This window comes from Uranotaenia lowii, chromosome 1 (assembly GCF_029784155.1).
Source record: "Uranotaenia lowii strain MFRU-FL chromosome 1, ASM2978415v1, whole genome shotgun sequence".
Taxonomy (NCBI): domain Eukaryota; kingdom Metazoa; phylum Arthropoda; class Insecta; order Diptera; family Culicidae; genus Uranotaenia; species Uranotaenia lowii.
The window spans coordinates 200,053,075-200,065,361 of NC_073691.1; the positions used below are offsets into that span (position 1 = coordinate 200,053,075).

A 12,287-nucleotide genomic window follows, 5' to 3' on the forward strand; every position below is an offset into this window, starting at 1 on the left:
ACTGCACCCAAGCAGAAGAAGAGTACTTACTTACTTACTTAATGATCCCGCGCCGATCCTCCGGTGCATAGGGCCGTGGTAAAAGACCTCCACTGTTGACGATCCGGAGCCAGCATCTTCATCTGGTCCCAGTTCGGATTACAGCGGCTAGGCTTCGCCGCCACGAGTTTTTGGGTCTACCTCTTCTTCGATGTCCTTCTGGATTCCAATCTAGCGGCTCTCTGCAAATCTTGTTTTCATCTTTTCGCAGCGTATGCCCAATCCATCTCCACTTACGTTCTCGAATCTCGATTTCTAGCGCCCTTTGATGACACCGGCGATGTAGTTCCTCATTCGAGATCCAGTTGCCAGGCCACCAAGCGCGGATGATATTCCGAAGAAGAGTAGACGTGTGCTAAAGCGTCAATATGCGTTTTTTTAATTGATTTTTCAAAAATTGGAAGCTCAAAAGCGGAAAATTCTTTTGGAAATTGTTTTCATTATTAATTGCAGTGAACCGAACCGAATATTGTCAAAATATTTTGTTTTACAAGGACCGGTGTCAGTTTTATGTCCGAAGGTACGAGATTTCGATGGCAAAATTATACCTTATTTGGCTATTATGCCACGAAAGTAAAATTTGGTATCATTTTGCCCGAGTAAAGGTGGTGCAATGCCAAAATTTGGGTATAAATTTTCATATGTGGGTACCATAACCATGCCAAGTGTAGTTAAGTTATTTGAAGGCTTTGACCGTGAAGTCATACAGACTCCAGTACTTAAAATTAAAAATTAGCATAAGTAACAAACAATGTATCATTTTAAAATTAAGTTTAATCACGGATCGAACGTTTAAACATCGGATTTGTTACGTTGAAGTCGAAAAGGTAGTAAACCTCGTTGAAAGCCATGACAGCATCTATGCAGTGAATGATTTTGGCCGAAACTCGTTCCGCTTCTTGGTAGCCAGAGAGAATTTTGGTTGCGCAGTTGTCGAGCTGGAGCGTGCAGATTGTGAGAATACAGCAATTGCGGGCACTCTCAATAACGTTTGTTAAGATGTCGTACACGAAAATCCGTTACAAGTACGTCCTTCTTTGTCTCAAAGACGTCAGTGACAGAAGACTACATCTCTCAGAATAAGGTGATAAGCGTACAGGAGATTTTTTTTTCTGAACCTTCTATCCTTTCTATGTGAACGAATTGGAAAAATGGCCAAAGAGGTGCTGCGTATTCCAGTACACTTCGTAGTAACGAGCAGAAAACTGTTTTAAGGGCATATAGGGTTTTTTTACAAGATGGAAATTTGAATTCAAACCATAACAGCCGGGTGTTTGCTGCCGTGAGTGGGTTCGTCCCTCTTAAAACCACCTTATGCTTCGTGTACCAGATGTGCCCCTGTTTTACCCTATGATACTACATCAAGGGGTAGGCTGTGCTCATGCACTTATACATCTCACCCTTTTTCTCTTTCTCAATTTTGGTCTTTCTCCTTTATCCTATTTCTCCTTTTTCCTCCTTCTCCTTTTCCTCTATGGCCAACTTCAGACTGGTACGGATGACCCCGAGACGAGGTTTCATAGTAACTCACGCCCGTCACAGCATCCACTACCCCGGGGACCTCGAAAAGTGTGCCGGTTAGGTAACGCTTTCAAAGTAACTCGCGCCCGTCACAACATCCACTCCCGTAGGATTTCTAACCACCAAGGCATGGTCGTTTGAGAAACTACCAAGCTAGAATCCCGTCACGACCACCCCGAATGGTATCTCCGCTTCCCTTTGCTGCAGGAAAGATCGTAGCTGAGTACGTGTGACCTTTTATGTCCCACCACACGTATGAGTCCAGATTAGGGTTATATCGCGCCCTAAGATCGCGTTGCTTTTGAATTGTAGTGTCATACGAGGCCCACCTTCCGTTAGCTTGTCAAATTTGGTTGACTATCTCGCTCTCTCCGTTCATCATCTTTCCTGATTCTTATCGCGTATGATTTGCGAGATTTCGTCGCCTATAGCACGCCACGACTGTTTGTCGCGACACATTTCACTCACAAAATTTTCAGCGTTCAAATTTTGGAGTTGTTGACGCCTTGAAATGAACCTGTTGCAGATAAAGATAGCATGTTCTGCCGATTCCTCCGTATCTACGCATTCCGGGCAATACGGCAAACTGATAAGCTTAAACCGATGAAGGTATTGCTTAAAGCACCCATGGCCCGAAAGAAACTGCGTCAGATAAAAGTTGACCTCTCCATACTTCCGATTTACCCAGTCTGAAAGTCGCGGAATTAACCAATGCGTCCATCTTGCGTTGTTCGATGCGTCCCAATGCTCCTGCCACTTGAGCATTGACGCTGCTCATTGAATTTTACGCACTCCTCTAATAGCTCTTGATTTGTAACACGCCAGAGTTATGTCGATGGGAATCATGCCCGCGATGACAAAAGCTGCATCTGCTGATATGGTCCTGTATGCACAGGAAACTCGCATGGCTATCAGCCGATGTGTGCTTGGATCTGTTGCGTTCTACCTCTATCGCGGAGGTCCAGGCCGCTCCTCCGTATCGTAGCTTCGACAGTGCTACGCTCGCAAGGAGACGTCGCTTGCTACTCTTTGGACCATGGCAGTTTGGCATTATCCAGGCTAATTTATCTATGACTTTCGATGCACTTTCACAACAGTATTCGACATGCGCACCAAAACTTAAGCGATTGTCGACCATTACTCCAAGGTATTTCGGCTGCTGTTTCGAAGATGTCGTGTGCCCTCCAACAGTAATCTCCATGTGCGGCACAACTCTTTTGTTGGTCACGAGCAGAACTTCGGTTTTATGGTGAGCTATCTTAAGCTTAACTCCCTCCATCCAGATGTCAACCCTTTCTACGGACACCGTTGCAAGGTCTTCAAAGCTCAGTGTATTTCGACGAAGAAATCCGAATAAGGCAAACGCTTTTGCTGTCGAGATATGCTGTGCGAACGAGAGCTTTTGATATCGAAAGTAACTCCGAGATCTTTTATCGTTGAAACTTTTTCTTATTTGTCGGAGTCTCTGAGCAAATAGTCGAATACAATTGATGCTTTAGTCCTGAAAAATCACTTCCATCCCACGCGTATCTCACCATTGAAGTAATTTGTTCATGTCCTCCTGGAGCACAATGCAGTCCACTATCGAGTCAATGACTCTGTAAATTTTTGAGCTAGGTAGCTATGTCGTTTTTTTTTATTAGTTGATCACCCAGGTGGTAAATCCTTTTTACGGATTGCATTCCAAGGCACGGCGAGCCACCGCGTCCCCCCAGTTTGCTACTCTGGGTCCATGGGTGCAATTGGACGACTCATGATACTATGTACCCCTACGCCATAAAATCCACCTGGGGCCTCTGGCCATAATTCCCATCCGGACCTGCAACAAAGGCTGTACCCAGGGATGGGAGACCATATTCGCGCAATGCGCAATTCGTACTACACCAGCAATCATCATCCACTCTTTGTCACGATTCACGACTTACGGGTTGGCAGTCCGTTAGCCGCTACTCGTGACTCGAGTCCCACATGCGGCCTCTCGTCGCAATTCGTGACGTCATGACCCGCCTCTCCTCACGACTCGAGGCCCTCTCACATTCCCCCTCTTGACACAAATTGAGGCGTCTATACCCACCTCTCCTCGTGTCTCGAGAGCCGTCGTTCATTCCGTCTCTTGACCCAATTCGAGACGAGAATAACTCGCCTCTCCTCGGGTCTGGAGATAATCACAAATCCCACTTTTTCTCCGTCTCGACACTTCGAGACCCATCCTGAGGCCCATCCAATGGGCACCACATATTACGGCACAAGGCCCCTCTGCCCGTCGTGAGTCGGTCATATCCGCGAATCAGGGCTAGGACCACCCGACGCGCGAATTCGACCAACACCCGCTCGAACATTTGGTCGTCCCGCATATCGGGGTCGCGACTACCCGATACACGTTACGACCCCTCCCTCTTGCAACTGAGCACTGGTACCAAGGTGCCCAGTCGCACCACGTTTTTGTCCCACTCGGCACGCAGCCCGTCGGTAGCTGACTGTACCAAGTGTGACGTGTAGCTCTCTTGGCCGTACATCTACAGGTGACGAGTCTGTAGACACGTTTCCACTCTGCACCACGGGGAGGTGGAACTACGTCGCAGAGCAAGCTATGTCGTTTATAAAAAGCACAAAGATAAGCGGTCCAAAGTGACTACCTAGTGGCACACCAGAAGGCATGTTCAAGCTTAAAAAACCAAAGTAATAAAAACTTCCTCAGGCTGTGGCAGCCTAATGTTGTAGGTAGACAGAGATTCGAAGTAGACGTCGTCACAGATAAAGGTTTGCAAACTCGCTGCTGAAAAATTCGGCACACAAATCAGCTGACCATCTAGCAGTACCCGATGTGCGGTGTTGAAACGTGACAGATGACGGAACAATGTTTGCGAGGCGGCGGCTATTGATATGCTTCCAAAAAGTAGAGGGATCTTGCTTTATATCACGTTCAATATTCTGAACGAATCGTCCAAAGGTGGAATTACGCAGAGCCGAATATTCGTACTCTATAGTCTCCATAGGTGTGCTTTATTACTATCCGTCTATTGCGATTTCTGCGAAGTTCAGAGTTCCACCAAGGAAGTTTATAAGGCTTACGATGGGTGGATCGTCTAGGGGGCGTGTGCTCGCATAGTACGCTTCAAAGCTTGTCGAAGAAAGCAGATACAGCATTATCGACATTTAGATCTCCGAAAACTGATTTTCAGTTTGTCTCATCTAATAATTCTGCAACCCGTTCGTCGTTGCAGTGCGAAAAGTTCATAACATTCAAGGAGTAAAATTGATGGAGGATGATGACGATCAGTGTTTAAAAAAAAGGGTTTTTGATGGATGCACGAGTTCAGCTTGGTCGGATTTGTTCATAAAAATGAGGTCGACGACTCTGCCGTTCGCGTTTACGATGAAACACACCGGGAAGCTATATTAAAATTGAATTAATGTTGCCTAGTTTAGGTATCGATGTTATACGTCGAATTCTTCAAAATACATTTTTAACAATCATCCGTCCTAGAAATTTATTCAATTTTGCTCTGGATTTTGAGTATGTTAACGCAAGACTTCCGAAATTAATTTATATTTATTAGAAAGGCAATTTCAAACCAGTTCATAAGTGGTGTAGTCACATGTTACATTACCACTGCAATCCCTAGACCTATGTATAATACGTGTTTTTATTTTGCCTCATTCCAGCCTTAACGGGGCCACCAATGCGCTGAAAACAATTTCGGCGGCCGGTGCTGGTGCCGCAACGTCCTCGCCGAAAAAAACCCTGCTGAAGGCAGTTACGGCTGCAACGGCCACCCAAACCCGTGAATACCATGAGGTTACCGGTGATATCATCTCGCCGTCGATGGTGATGGGCATCGATCATTTGCGTGATCCGCGCCTGAACAAAGGTCTAGCCTTCACGCTCGAAGAACGGCAGATCCTGGGCATCCACGGGCTGCAGCCGGCCCGGTTCAAAACCCAAGAGGAGCAGCTGGAGCTGTGTCGAATTTCGATCTCTCGCTACCAGGAAGATCTCAACAAGTACCTGTACCTGGTGGATCTTCAGGATCGCAACGAAAAGTTGTTCTTCCGACTGATCTCCGAGGATGTCGAGAAGATGATGCCAATTGTGTACACCCCGACAGTGGGTCTGGCCTGCCAGAAGTTTGGACTGATCTACCGTCGGCCTCGTGGCTTGTTCGTGACGATCAACGATCGTGGATATGTATATGAGGTGCTGCGGAATTGGCCAGAGTCAGATGTGCGAGCCATTGTCGTCACTGATGGTGAGCGTATCCTGGGTCTCGGAGATCTAGGTGCCTGCGGGATGGGAATTCCCGTCGGTAAGCTTGCCCTCTACACTGCCCTGGCTGGAATTCCGCCACATCAATGTCTACCGATCGTTATCGACGTCGGAACAAATAACCAGGCTCTGCTGGAAGATCCACTGTACGTGGGGCTGCGACATAAGCGAGTCACCGGCAAGGAGTACGACGACTTCATTGACGAGTTCATGGAAGCGGTAGTCAAGCGGTATGGCCAGAATACGCTTATCCAATTCGAGGACTTTGGTAATCATAATGCGTTCCGTTTCTTGGACAAATATCGGGATACGTATTGCACCTTCAACGATGACATCCAAGGTACGGCTTCGGTGGCAGTAGCCGGACTACTCGCCTCCAAGCGAATTACTGGCAAAAAGATCTCGGAGAATACGTTCCTATTCTTGGGAGCCGGAGAAGCTGCTATTGGTATTGCTGATCTGGTGGTACGGGCTATGCAGAACGAGGGTTGTTCCCTGCAGGAAGCCCGTGACAAGATCTGGCTATTCGATATCGATGGTTTACTGGCCAAAGGTCGTCCAGAAGGAAGACTCGGAGGTCACAAGGCGTTCTACGCCAAGGATCACAAAGTGATGAAAAACTTTGCCGAAGTTGTCCACGAAGTAAAACCAACGGTCCTGATCGGAGCTTCGGCTGCCGGTGGTGCTTTCACGCCGGAAATCTTGCAGGCCATGGGCAAAAATAACGAACGTCCGATTATTTTCGCTCTTTCGAATCCTACATCCAAGGCCGAGTGTACGGCTCAAGCTGCATTCGACAACACAGAGGTAACGTAGATGCGATCATTTTGTTGAAGATAAGTAATAACTTTTTAAATTTTAGAGCCGTTTGACGGGGTTGGTTTTTTTTTCTGTTTATTATCCCTTTTTTGACTCAGTATTTCTCACTAGAAATATTCGCTTTTTGAGTAAAAAAAAATCTGATATCCCTTTCCGACATCCGTAACAAGAATTCCAGAAACTGACTCTAAACTCGACTTTCAGAAATAGATTTCATAGTTCCCATATACTTACATACAAAGTAGGTACCTGAACTCATGATCTTATATACTAACTCACAAACTTCATATACTGATACTAACCCTGGTTTAAAATCGCATGAGAAAAAAGGAAAATACTGATCTTGTGTGTATTTTAGGGGCGCTGCATATTCGCGTCGGGATCGCCATTCCCGCCAGTTCAGTACGGTGGCAAGACCTACTGCACCGGTCAGGGAAATAACGCCTACATCTTCCCCGGCATCGCTCTTGGAGTCATCGTTACTGGAACGCACCATATCCCGGAAGATATGTTCCTCATCGCTGCCCAGGCTGTGGCCGATCACGTTGCACAGGAAGATCTGGACAAGGGTTCTCTGTACCCGCCGCTCGGAGCCATCCAGGATTGTTCCCTCGAGATTGCCGTCGGCGTTACCAAATACGCTTACGAGAAAGGTATGCGTTTTTGGCAGTCACTCAACTTGGAACCTTCAATTAATTTCAACGATTTTTCAACAGGATTGGCCTCAACTTACCCCGAACCCCAGGATAAGATAAGCTACATCAAGTCTCATTTGTACAACTTCAATTATGAGAGCGCAATGCCCATCACCTGGAAATGGCCGCCACAACTTGACGTCAAGGATGGCGAGATCGTGCCCACTAAATTGCAAGCCTAGAAACTTTACCACTCTGGTTCTCACTAAATTATCCAGTATTTAGCCGTACTTTTGCTCAGCACTCATTTCCCTCCATCTCATTTTCTGTTCCACTGGTTAAGCACAAAAAGTGGCCTCACAGTCCCATTGGCATTTTAGTTGTTCATTTAGGTATTTTAAATTGCTTGAACCTATACTAAACGAACAGAAAGTTCGATTAAACCTTTTATAAAAAAATACAATTTGGTTTATGATTTCCTATGATTTGTGATATGAGTTTCCACTGTGTCTACCAATGATTTTAATTTCGAATAAAACGAAAGTGTGTCAAAAATATATTACTTGGTAAATACCTTGCGATGCAGTTTTTTATCTCAGACACAAATAAATCAATGATTTGCTTTAATTACATCGATTATCCTGGTAAACTTAAGTTAACAGCTCCTTGAACCAGATCCGTTAGCACAGCAGTAGTTGTAACAGCAAGAAATAAACTAAACAAGTAATAATTTATTATTTTAGAATCTAATCAACCCATCGAAATGTTCCTTGTGAATCGGTTTGTTCCCATCATGCGAGTTGAAAAATTAATTTAGAAATAACTACCATCCATCTTTAAGAAGCCAATGTAACCGCAATTCGATCATCAATGTTATGAGAATACACTGTGACTGTTTGTTGAGACGATTTTTCGATGTTTAGTTTTATCGTTGTATCACAGCCTTCAGGGAATTGTTGAGGTTTTCACTTCATTTACAAATCGCAGTGTGCTTGGAGAAACGATTCTGCTTTATTCTCGCAGTTGGTGGAAAATTTGACAAACAATGAAGATTTTTAAAATGTTAAGGCAAGCAAAATCTTTTTTTGTCAAACTCGAGCTTCTTTGAAATTGCTCCTTTTTTCCACAGACCTCCAAGCGTTTTGAAAACCATGATCGCCAGAATCCACGAAGTCGGTGGTGAGTTGGTGATGACCGGAGAAATTAAAGGTTTGGATTATCTCCGGAGCCCCCGACTCAACAAGGGGACTGGATTCACCCTAAAAGAACGACAGACCTTAGGCTTTCATGGGTTACTACCGCCACGAGTGAAAACGCAGCAGGAACAAATGGAACTGCTTAGGATTGCCCTAGGTGATTTGAAGAACGATTTGGCGAAATACACATTCCTAATGGATCTGCACGATCGAAACGAAAAGTTGTTCTTCAAACTAATCACCGAAGACATCGAAAAGATGCTGCCAATCGTGTACACCCCGACAGTTGGGTTAGCTTGTCAAAAATTTGGACTAATCTATCGAAGACCACGTGGATTGTTCATAACCTATCATGATCGGGGTCACATTTTCGAGTTAATGAAGAACTGGCCTGAACCGATCGTCAAGGCTATATGCGTGACCGATGGCGAACGTATCCTCGGATTGGGAGATTTAGGAGCTTCCGGTATGGGAATATCGGTTGGAAAGTTGACATTGTATACTGCTCTTGCGGGTGTCAAACCTCATCTTTGTCTACCTATCACCATTGATGTTGGAACCAACAATGAGAAGTTGTTGAACGATCCCTATTATATAGGTTTGAAACAGAAGCGTATCAGAGGTGACCAGTATTACGAACTGCTAGATGAGTTTATGGAAGCTGCCGTCAAGCGATATGGCCGAGAAACGTTGATTCAGTTTGAGGATTTCGGCATCATTAATGCCTTTGACATTCTTGATAGGTACAAAGACAGGTATTGCACGTTTAATGACGATATCCAGGGCACGGCTGCCACTGTTGTTGCGGGGCTTTACGCTGCTGAAAGACTCGTTCATAAGAAAATGACCGATCATTGCTTCGTTTTCTTTGGAGCTGGGGGAGCCGCTATCGGAATCGCTAACCTGATAGTGACAGCTATGATAGAACAAGGTTCAACAGCCGAACAAGCACGAGAAAAAATCTGGATGTTTGATCAAAACGGCTTGCTCACCAAAGAACGTCTAGATGCAAACGTGAACAACCCGCAAAATCCTTATATGAGAGATAGTGAACCATCCAAAAGTTTAATTGATGTGATTGAAAAGGCTAAACCATCAGTTCTGATTGGATGTTCCACGGTAGGCGGCGGCTTTACGCCTGAAATCCTCAAAGTCATGGCAGCTAACAACGAAAAACCAATCATTATGGCTCTTTCCAATCCAACATCAAAAGCCGAATGTACGGCACAGCAAGCATACGATAATACCGAAGGCCGATGTATCTTTGCCTCCGGTTCACCGTTTCCACCTGTGGAGTACTCCGGGAAAACTTTCTACCCCGGTCAGGGCAACAACGCTTATATTTTTCCAGGCGTTGCTCTCGGCATAATCGCCTCTGGGCTGCATCACGTGAAAAACGAAGTGTTCTTGGTTGCTGCGAAAGCAGTTGCTGACCTTATAACCGAAGAAGATCTATCGCGGGGATCACTCTACCCTCCTCTATCCCACATTCAGACGTGTTCGAAGGAAATAGCGGTTCGAGTCATGGAATACGCATACGAGAAAGGTATGCTTCAGTTTTGTAATAAGTGATGATCACAGACACAGACCATAAAGAACTTACACTCCTACAGTAAGACCACCGCACTCTACCGACTTGGTTTCGTTGGCTTCTTAATCAGTGCGGAGCGCTGACTTCGGTTGACTCGAGTTTTGATCTAGCAGAACGATCCCACCGAAATAAAGGCCTATACGAAGTCTGCAGTGTTCGGGTCTTATACAAACATCCCGTCAGCACAACAAAGCAACTTACTTTTTTTTTATTATCGCTAAAAGATACATTAAGGTGGTTTACACAAGGGTATGATCCGGAAAAAAATCTTAGGGACTGAAATCGTGCCTCAACCTGTTAGAAAGCCCCTCATTTGGTTAACTCTAAGATTGACATACCACACTTTTACCGTTAATTACCTTTCTGGCTTAGCTCGCATTATGTTACGTTCTTCAAATAAAATGTGAAGTTACGTCAAGATTATGAACCCCAAATTTGTAGAGCAATTGATGCATGTGCAAAAAGTAAGAGCCTAAAAACATTAATTTTACAATTTAGTTAGAAAAGGTCGTTGAGCGACCCTTTAGAACTAACCAAATCAGCTGAAATTGGCATGGAGCTTTCTGGCAGGTCAGGAATCGATTAAGGCCTTCCTTTGGACCACCCAAATGTCCTTACATACCTACTTGAAATAATGTTGCTAGGTTGAACTATTTGTGTTTTTTTTAAGAATCTTTCCTTCACATACCCACAGGCCAAGCCTCAACCTACCCAGAACCGCAAGACAAGTATTGCTACATCCGTTCTCATCAATATAATTGCGACTATCAAAATGCGCTACGTGAACATTGGGACTACCCGAACGAGGATTGCCCAGTCGCCATCCTAGAACCCAAGAAGAAGTACAACCACAAGCCACCATGTCCCTGTTTTTGAGAAGTTTTTTTTTGTTGTAGAATTTTACATCTTTATTTCTTAGATAACTTATAAAGCCGGATCTGTGTTCGTAATCAAGCCTTTCTGTTTCTTCGAAATGTAGACTTTTTTATATTTTATTCAAAATGTTATCTGTTCCGACTTATATCGACTGCCAATTTTAAAATATTCCTGGCTTACAAATCAAATTATGATGACGATGACGGAATGGACAGTTTCGGAATTAAAACAAAAACAAAAACAAAAATTCTACAAACAAAAGTTCGAAATGAAACACAACAAAAAAAAACAAACAAAAGTTTTGTCGTTTTGGTTGTATTTCCATGATAATCACATCCAGAATATCGAAGGACTGTTATGAACCTTCAAGGCCTCTATATACATACAGTAAACACAACTACGTACCTATCCGTTAAATTTCTCACCTAAGCCTTGGGCGCTCGATTGGTCAGAAACCAAAGAACACCGAACAAAAAAGACGGCGGGCTCGTCAGAACTACTCCTTTCTCGGTAAGCTTCCGGGCCTCCTCTATGCTGTATTCGACGACCTCGATAATCTCGTCGTCAACGCCACCACCTCCAGTCGGAATTTTATCCGCATCGGTAACTTCCACGTAGAACAGGGTCTGTAGGGCTCCCGAAGTTCCCACTCCCGAACGGTAGCTCATAATCTCTTCTAGCCGTGCGACTGGTACATTGTAGCCACATTCCTCCAGGACCTCCTCTCGGGCAATTTCAGCCACCGGAATGGGCTTGTCAATGATTCCTGCACAAAGCTCCAGTGTTACGGCCAGGCTCGGAGGAAACTTGTTCATATCGATGGATTTTCCTTCGGATCCAGCCTCCACGCTGACAAGCCCGTGATACACAGCTTCAAGGTCATTAGAAGGCTTAGATGTGTTATATACCCATATACCTAGTGGAAATTTCCAATTTTCTTACTCACCTGGTCGAAATTGCTTCACAAAAACCAACTTCTGCCGAGTGCTGTTGAATATAATGATCGATACGGAATCATGAACCTTCAGCAAATCCCAATTCTTCTCCTTTCCGTTCTGGGTGTAGTAGAAGCGGAAAGGTTTCACGTACGGCGAATCTGCCGGAAGTGGCCCATAGTGGATGTTGCTTATGTCGTTCATAGCTGATTCCGTCGAGTGAAACGTACGACGGTCACCGTTTAGAGGAACACTTAATAAAGGAACAGCCAGTTGCTGGCAGATTAAACTGGTAGCAGCCAACCAATCGGGGTATCTAAATAGTAATGTCCTTGAAAAAACGAAACCTCTATGACTTATGGGCAGCAGTTTCTGCAGGTTTTTATTTATTGACAACAAAAATTGTTA

At 44.7% G+C, this 12,287-nt stretch overlaps 3 protein-coding genes across 3 annotated transcripts; 2 read left to right on the plus strand and 1 right to left on the minus strand.

Moving 5' to 3' along the window:
• Positions 1-1,190: 1,190 nt before the first annotated feature.
• On the plus strand, positions 1,191-8,189 carry LOC129738289 (NADP-dependent malic enzyme-like). The gene is made up of 4 exons (XM_055729472.1): positions 1,191-1,229; positions 5,156-6,634; positions 7,005-7,299; positions 7,363-8,189. Exons 1-4 carry the CDS (start codon positions 1,191-1,193, stop codon positions 7,521-7,523), a joined length of 1,974 nt encoding a protein of 657 aa, XP_055585447.1. The 3' UTR covers positions 7,524-8,189.
• Positions 8,190-8,256: 67 nt separating this feature from the next.
• LOC129743588 (NADP-dependent malic enzyme-like) lies at positions 8,257-11,000 on the plus strand. Its single transcript, XM_055735649.1, has 3 exons — positions 8,257-8,349; positions 8,411-10,023; positions 10,763-11,000. The coding sequence occupies exons 1-3, from the start codon at positions 8,327-8,329 to the stop codon at positions 10,942-10,944; spliced, it is 1,818 nt and encodes a 605-aa protein (XP_055591624.1). The 5' UTR covers positions 8,257-8,326; the 3' UTR covers positions 10,945-11,000.
• A 243-nt stretch (positions 11,001-11,243) lies between these two features.
• On the minus strand, positions 11,244-12,287 carry LOC129739639 (uridine diphosphate glucose pyrophosphatase NUDT14-like). The gene is made up of 2 exons (XM_055731119.1): positions 11,891-12,287; positions 11,244-11,815 (listed from the first exon to the last, which is right to left on the minus strand). Exons 1-2 carry the CDS (start codon positions 12,081-12,083, stop codon positions 11,370-11,372), a joined length of 639 nt encoding a protein of 212 aa, XP_055587094.1. The 5' UTR covers positions 12,084-12,287; the 3' UTR covers positions 11,244-11,369.

Bases quoted from the DNA above. Each gene is read 5' to 3' on its own strand.
- LOC129738289 (XM_055729472.1), top strand. From the start codon at position 1,191: ATGGCCAAAGAGGTGCTGCGTATTCCAGTACACTTCGTA. The intron at 1,230-5,155 runs GTAACGAGCAGA...TAAGTGGTGTAG, and splicing joins GTATTCCAGTACACTTCGTA to TCACATGTTACATTACCACT. The intron at 6,635-7,004 runs GTAACGTAGATG...TGTGTATTTTAG, and splicing joins CTGCATTCGACAACACAGAG to GGGCGCTGCATATTCGCGTC.
- LOC129743588 (XM_055735649.1), top strand. From the start codon at position 8,327: ATGAAGATTTTTAAAATGTTAAG. The intron at 8,350-8,410 runs GCAAGCAAAATC...TTTTTTCCACAG, and splicing joins AAGATTTTTAAAATGTTAAG to ACCTCCAAGCGTTTTGAAAA. The intron at 10,024-10,762 runs GTATGCTTCAGT...ACATACCCACAG, and splicing joins GGAATACGCATACGAGAAAG to GCCAAGCCTCAACCTACCCA.
- LOC129739639 (XM_055731119.1), bottom strand. From the start codon at position 12,083: ATGAACGACATAAGCAACATCCACTATGGGCCACTTCCGGCAGATTCG. The intron at 11,816-11,890 runs GTGAGTAAGAAA...ATGACCTTGAAG, and splicing joins TGTGAAGCAATTTCGACCAG to CTGTGTATCACGGGCTTGTC.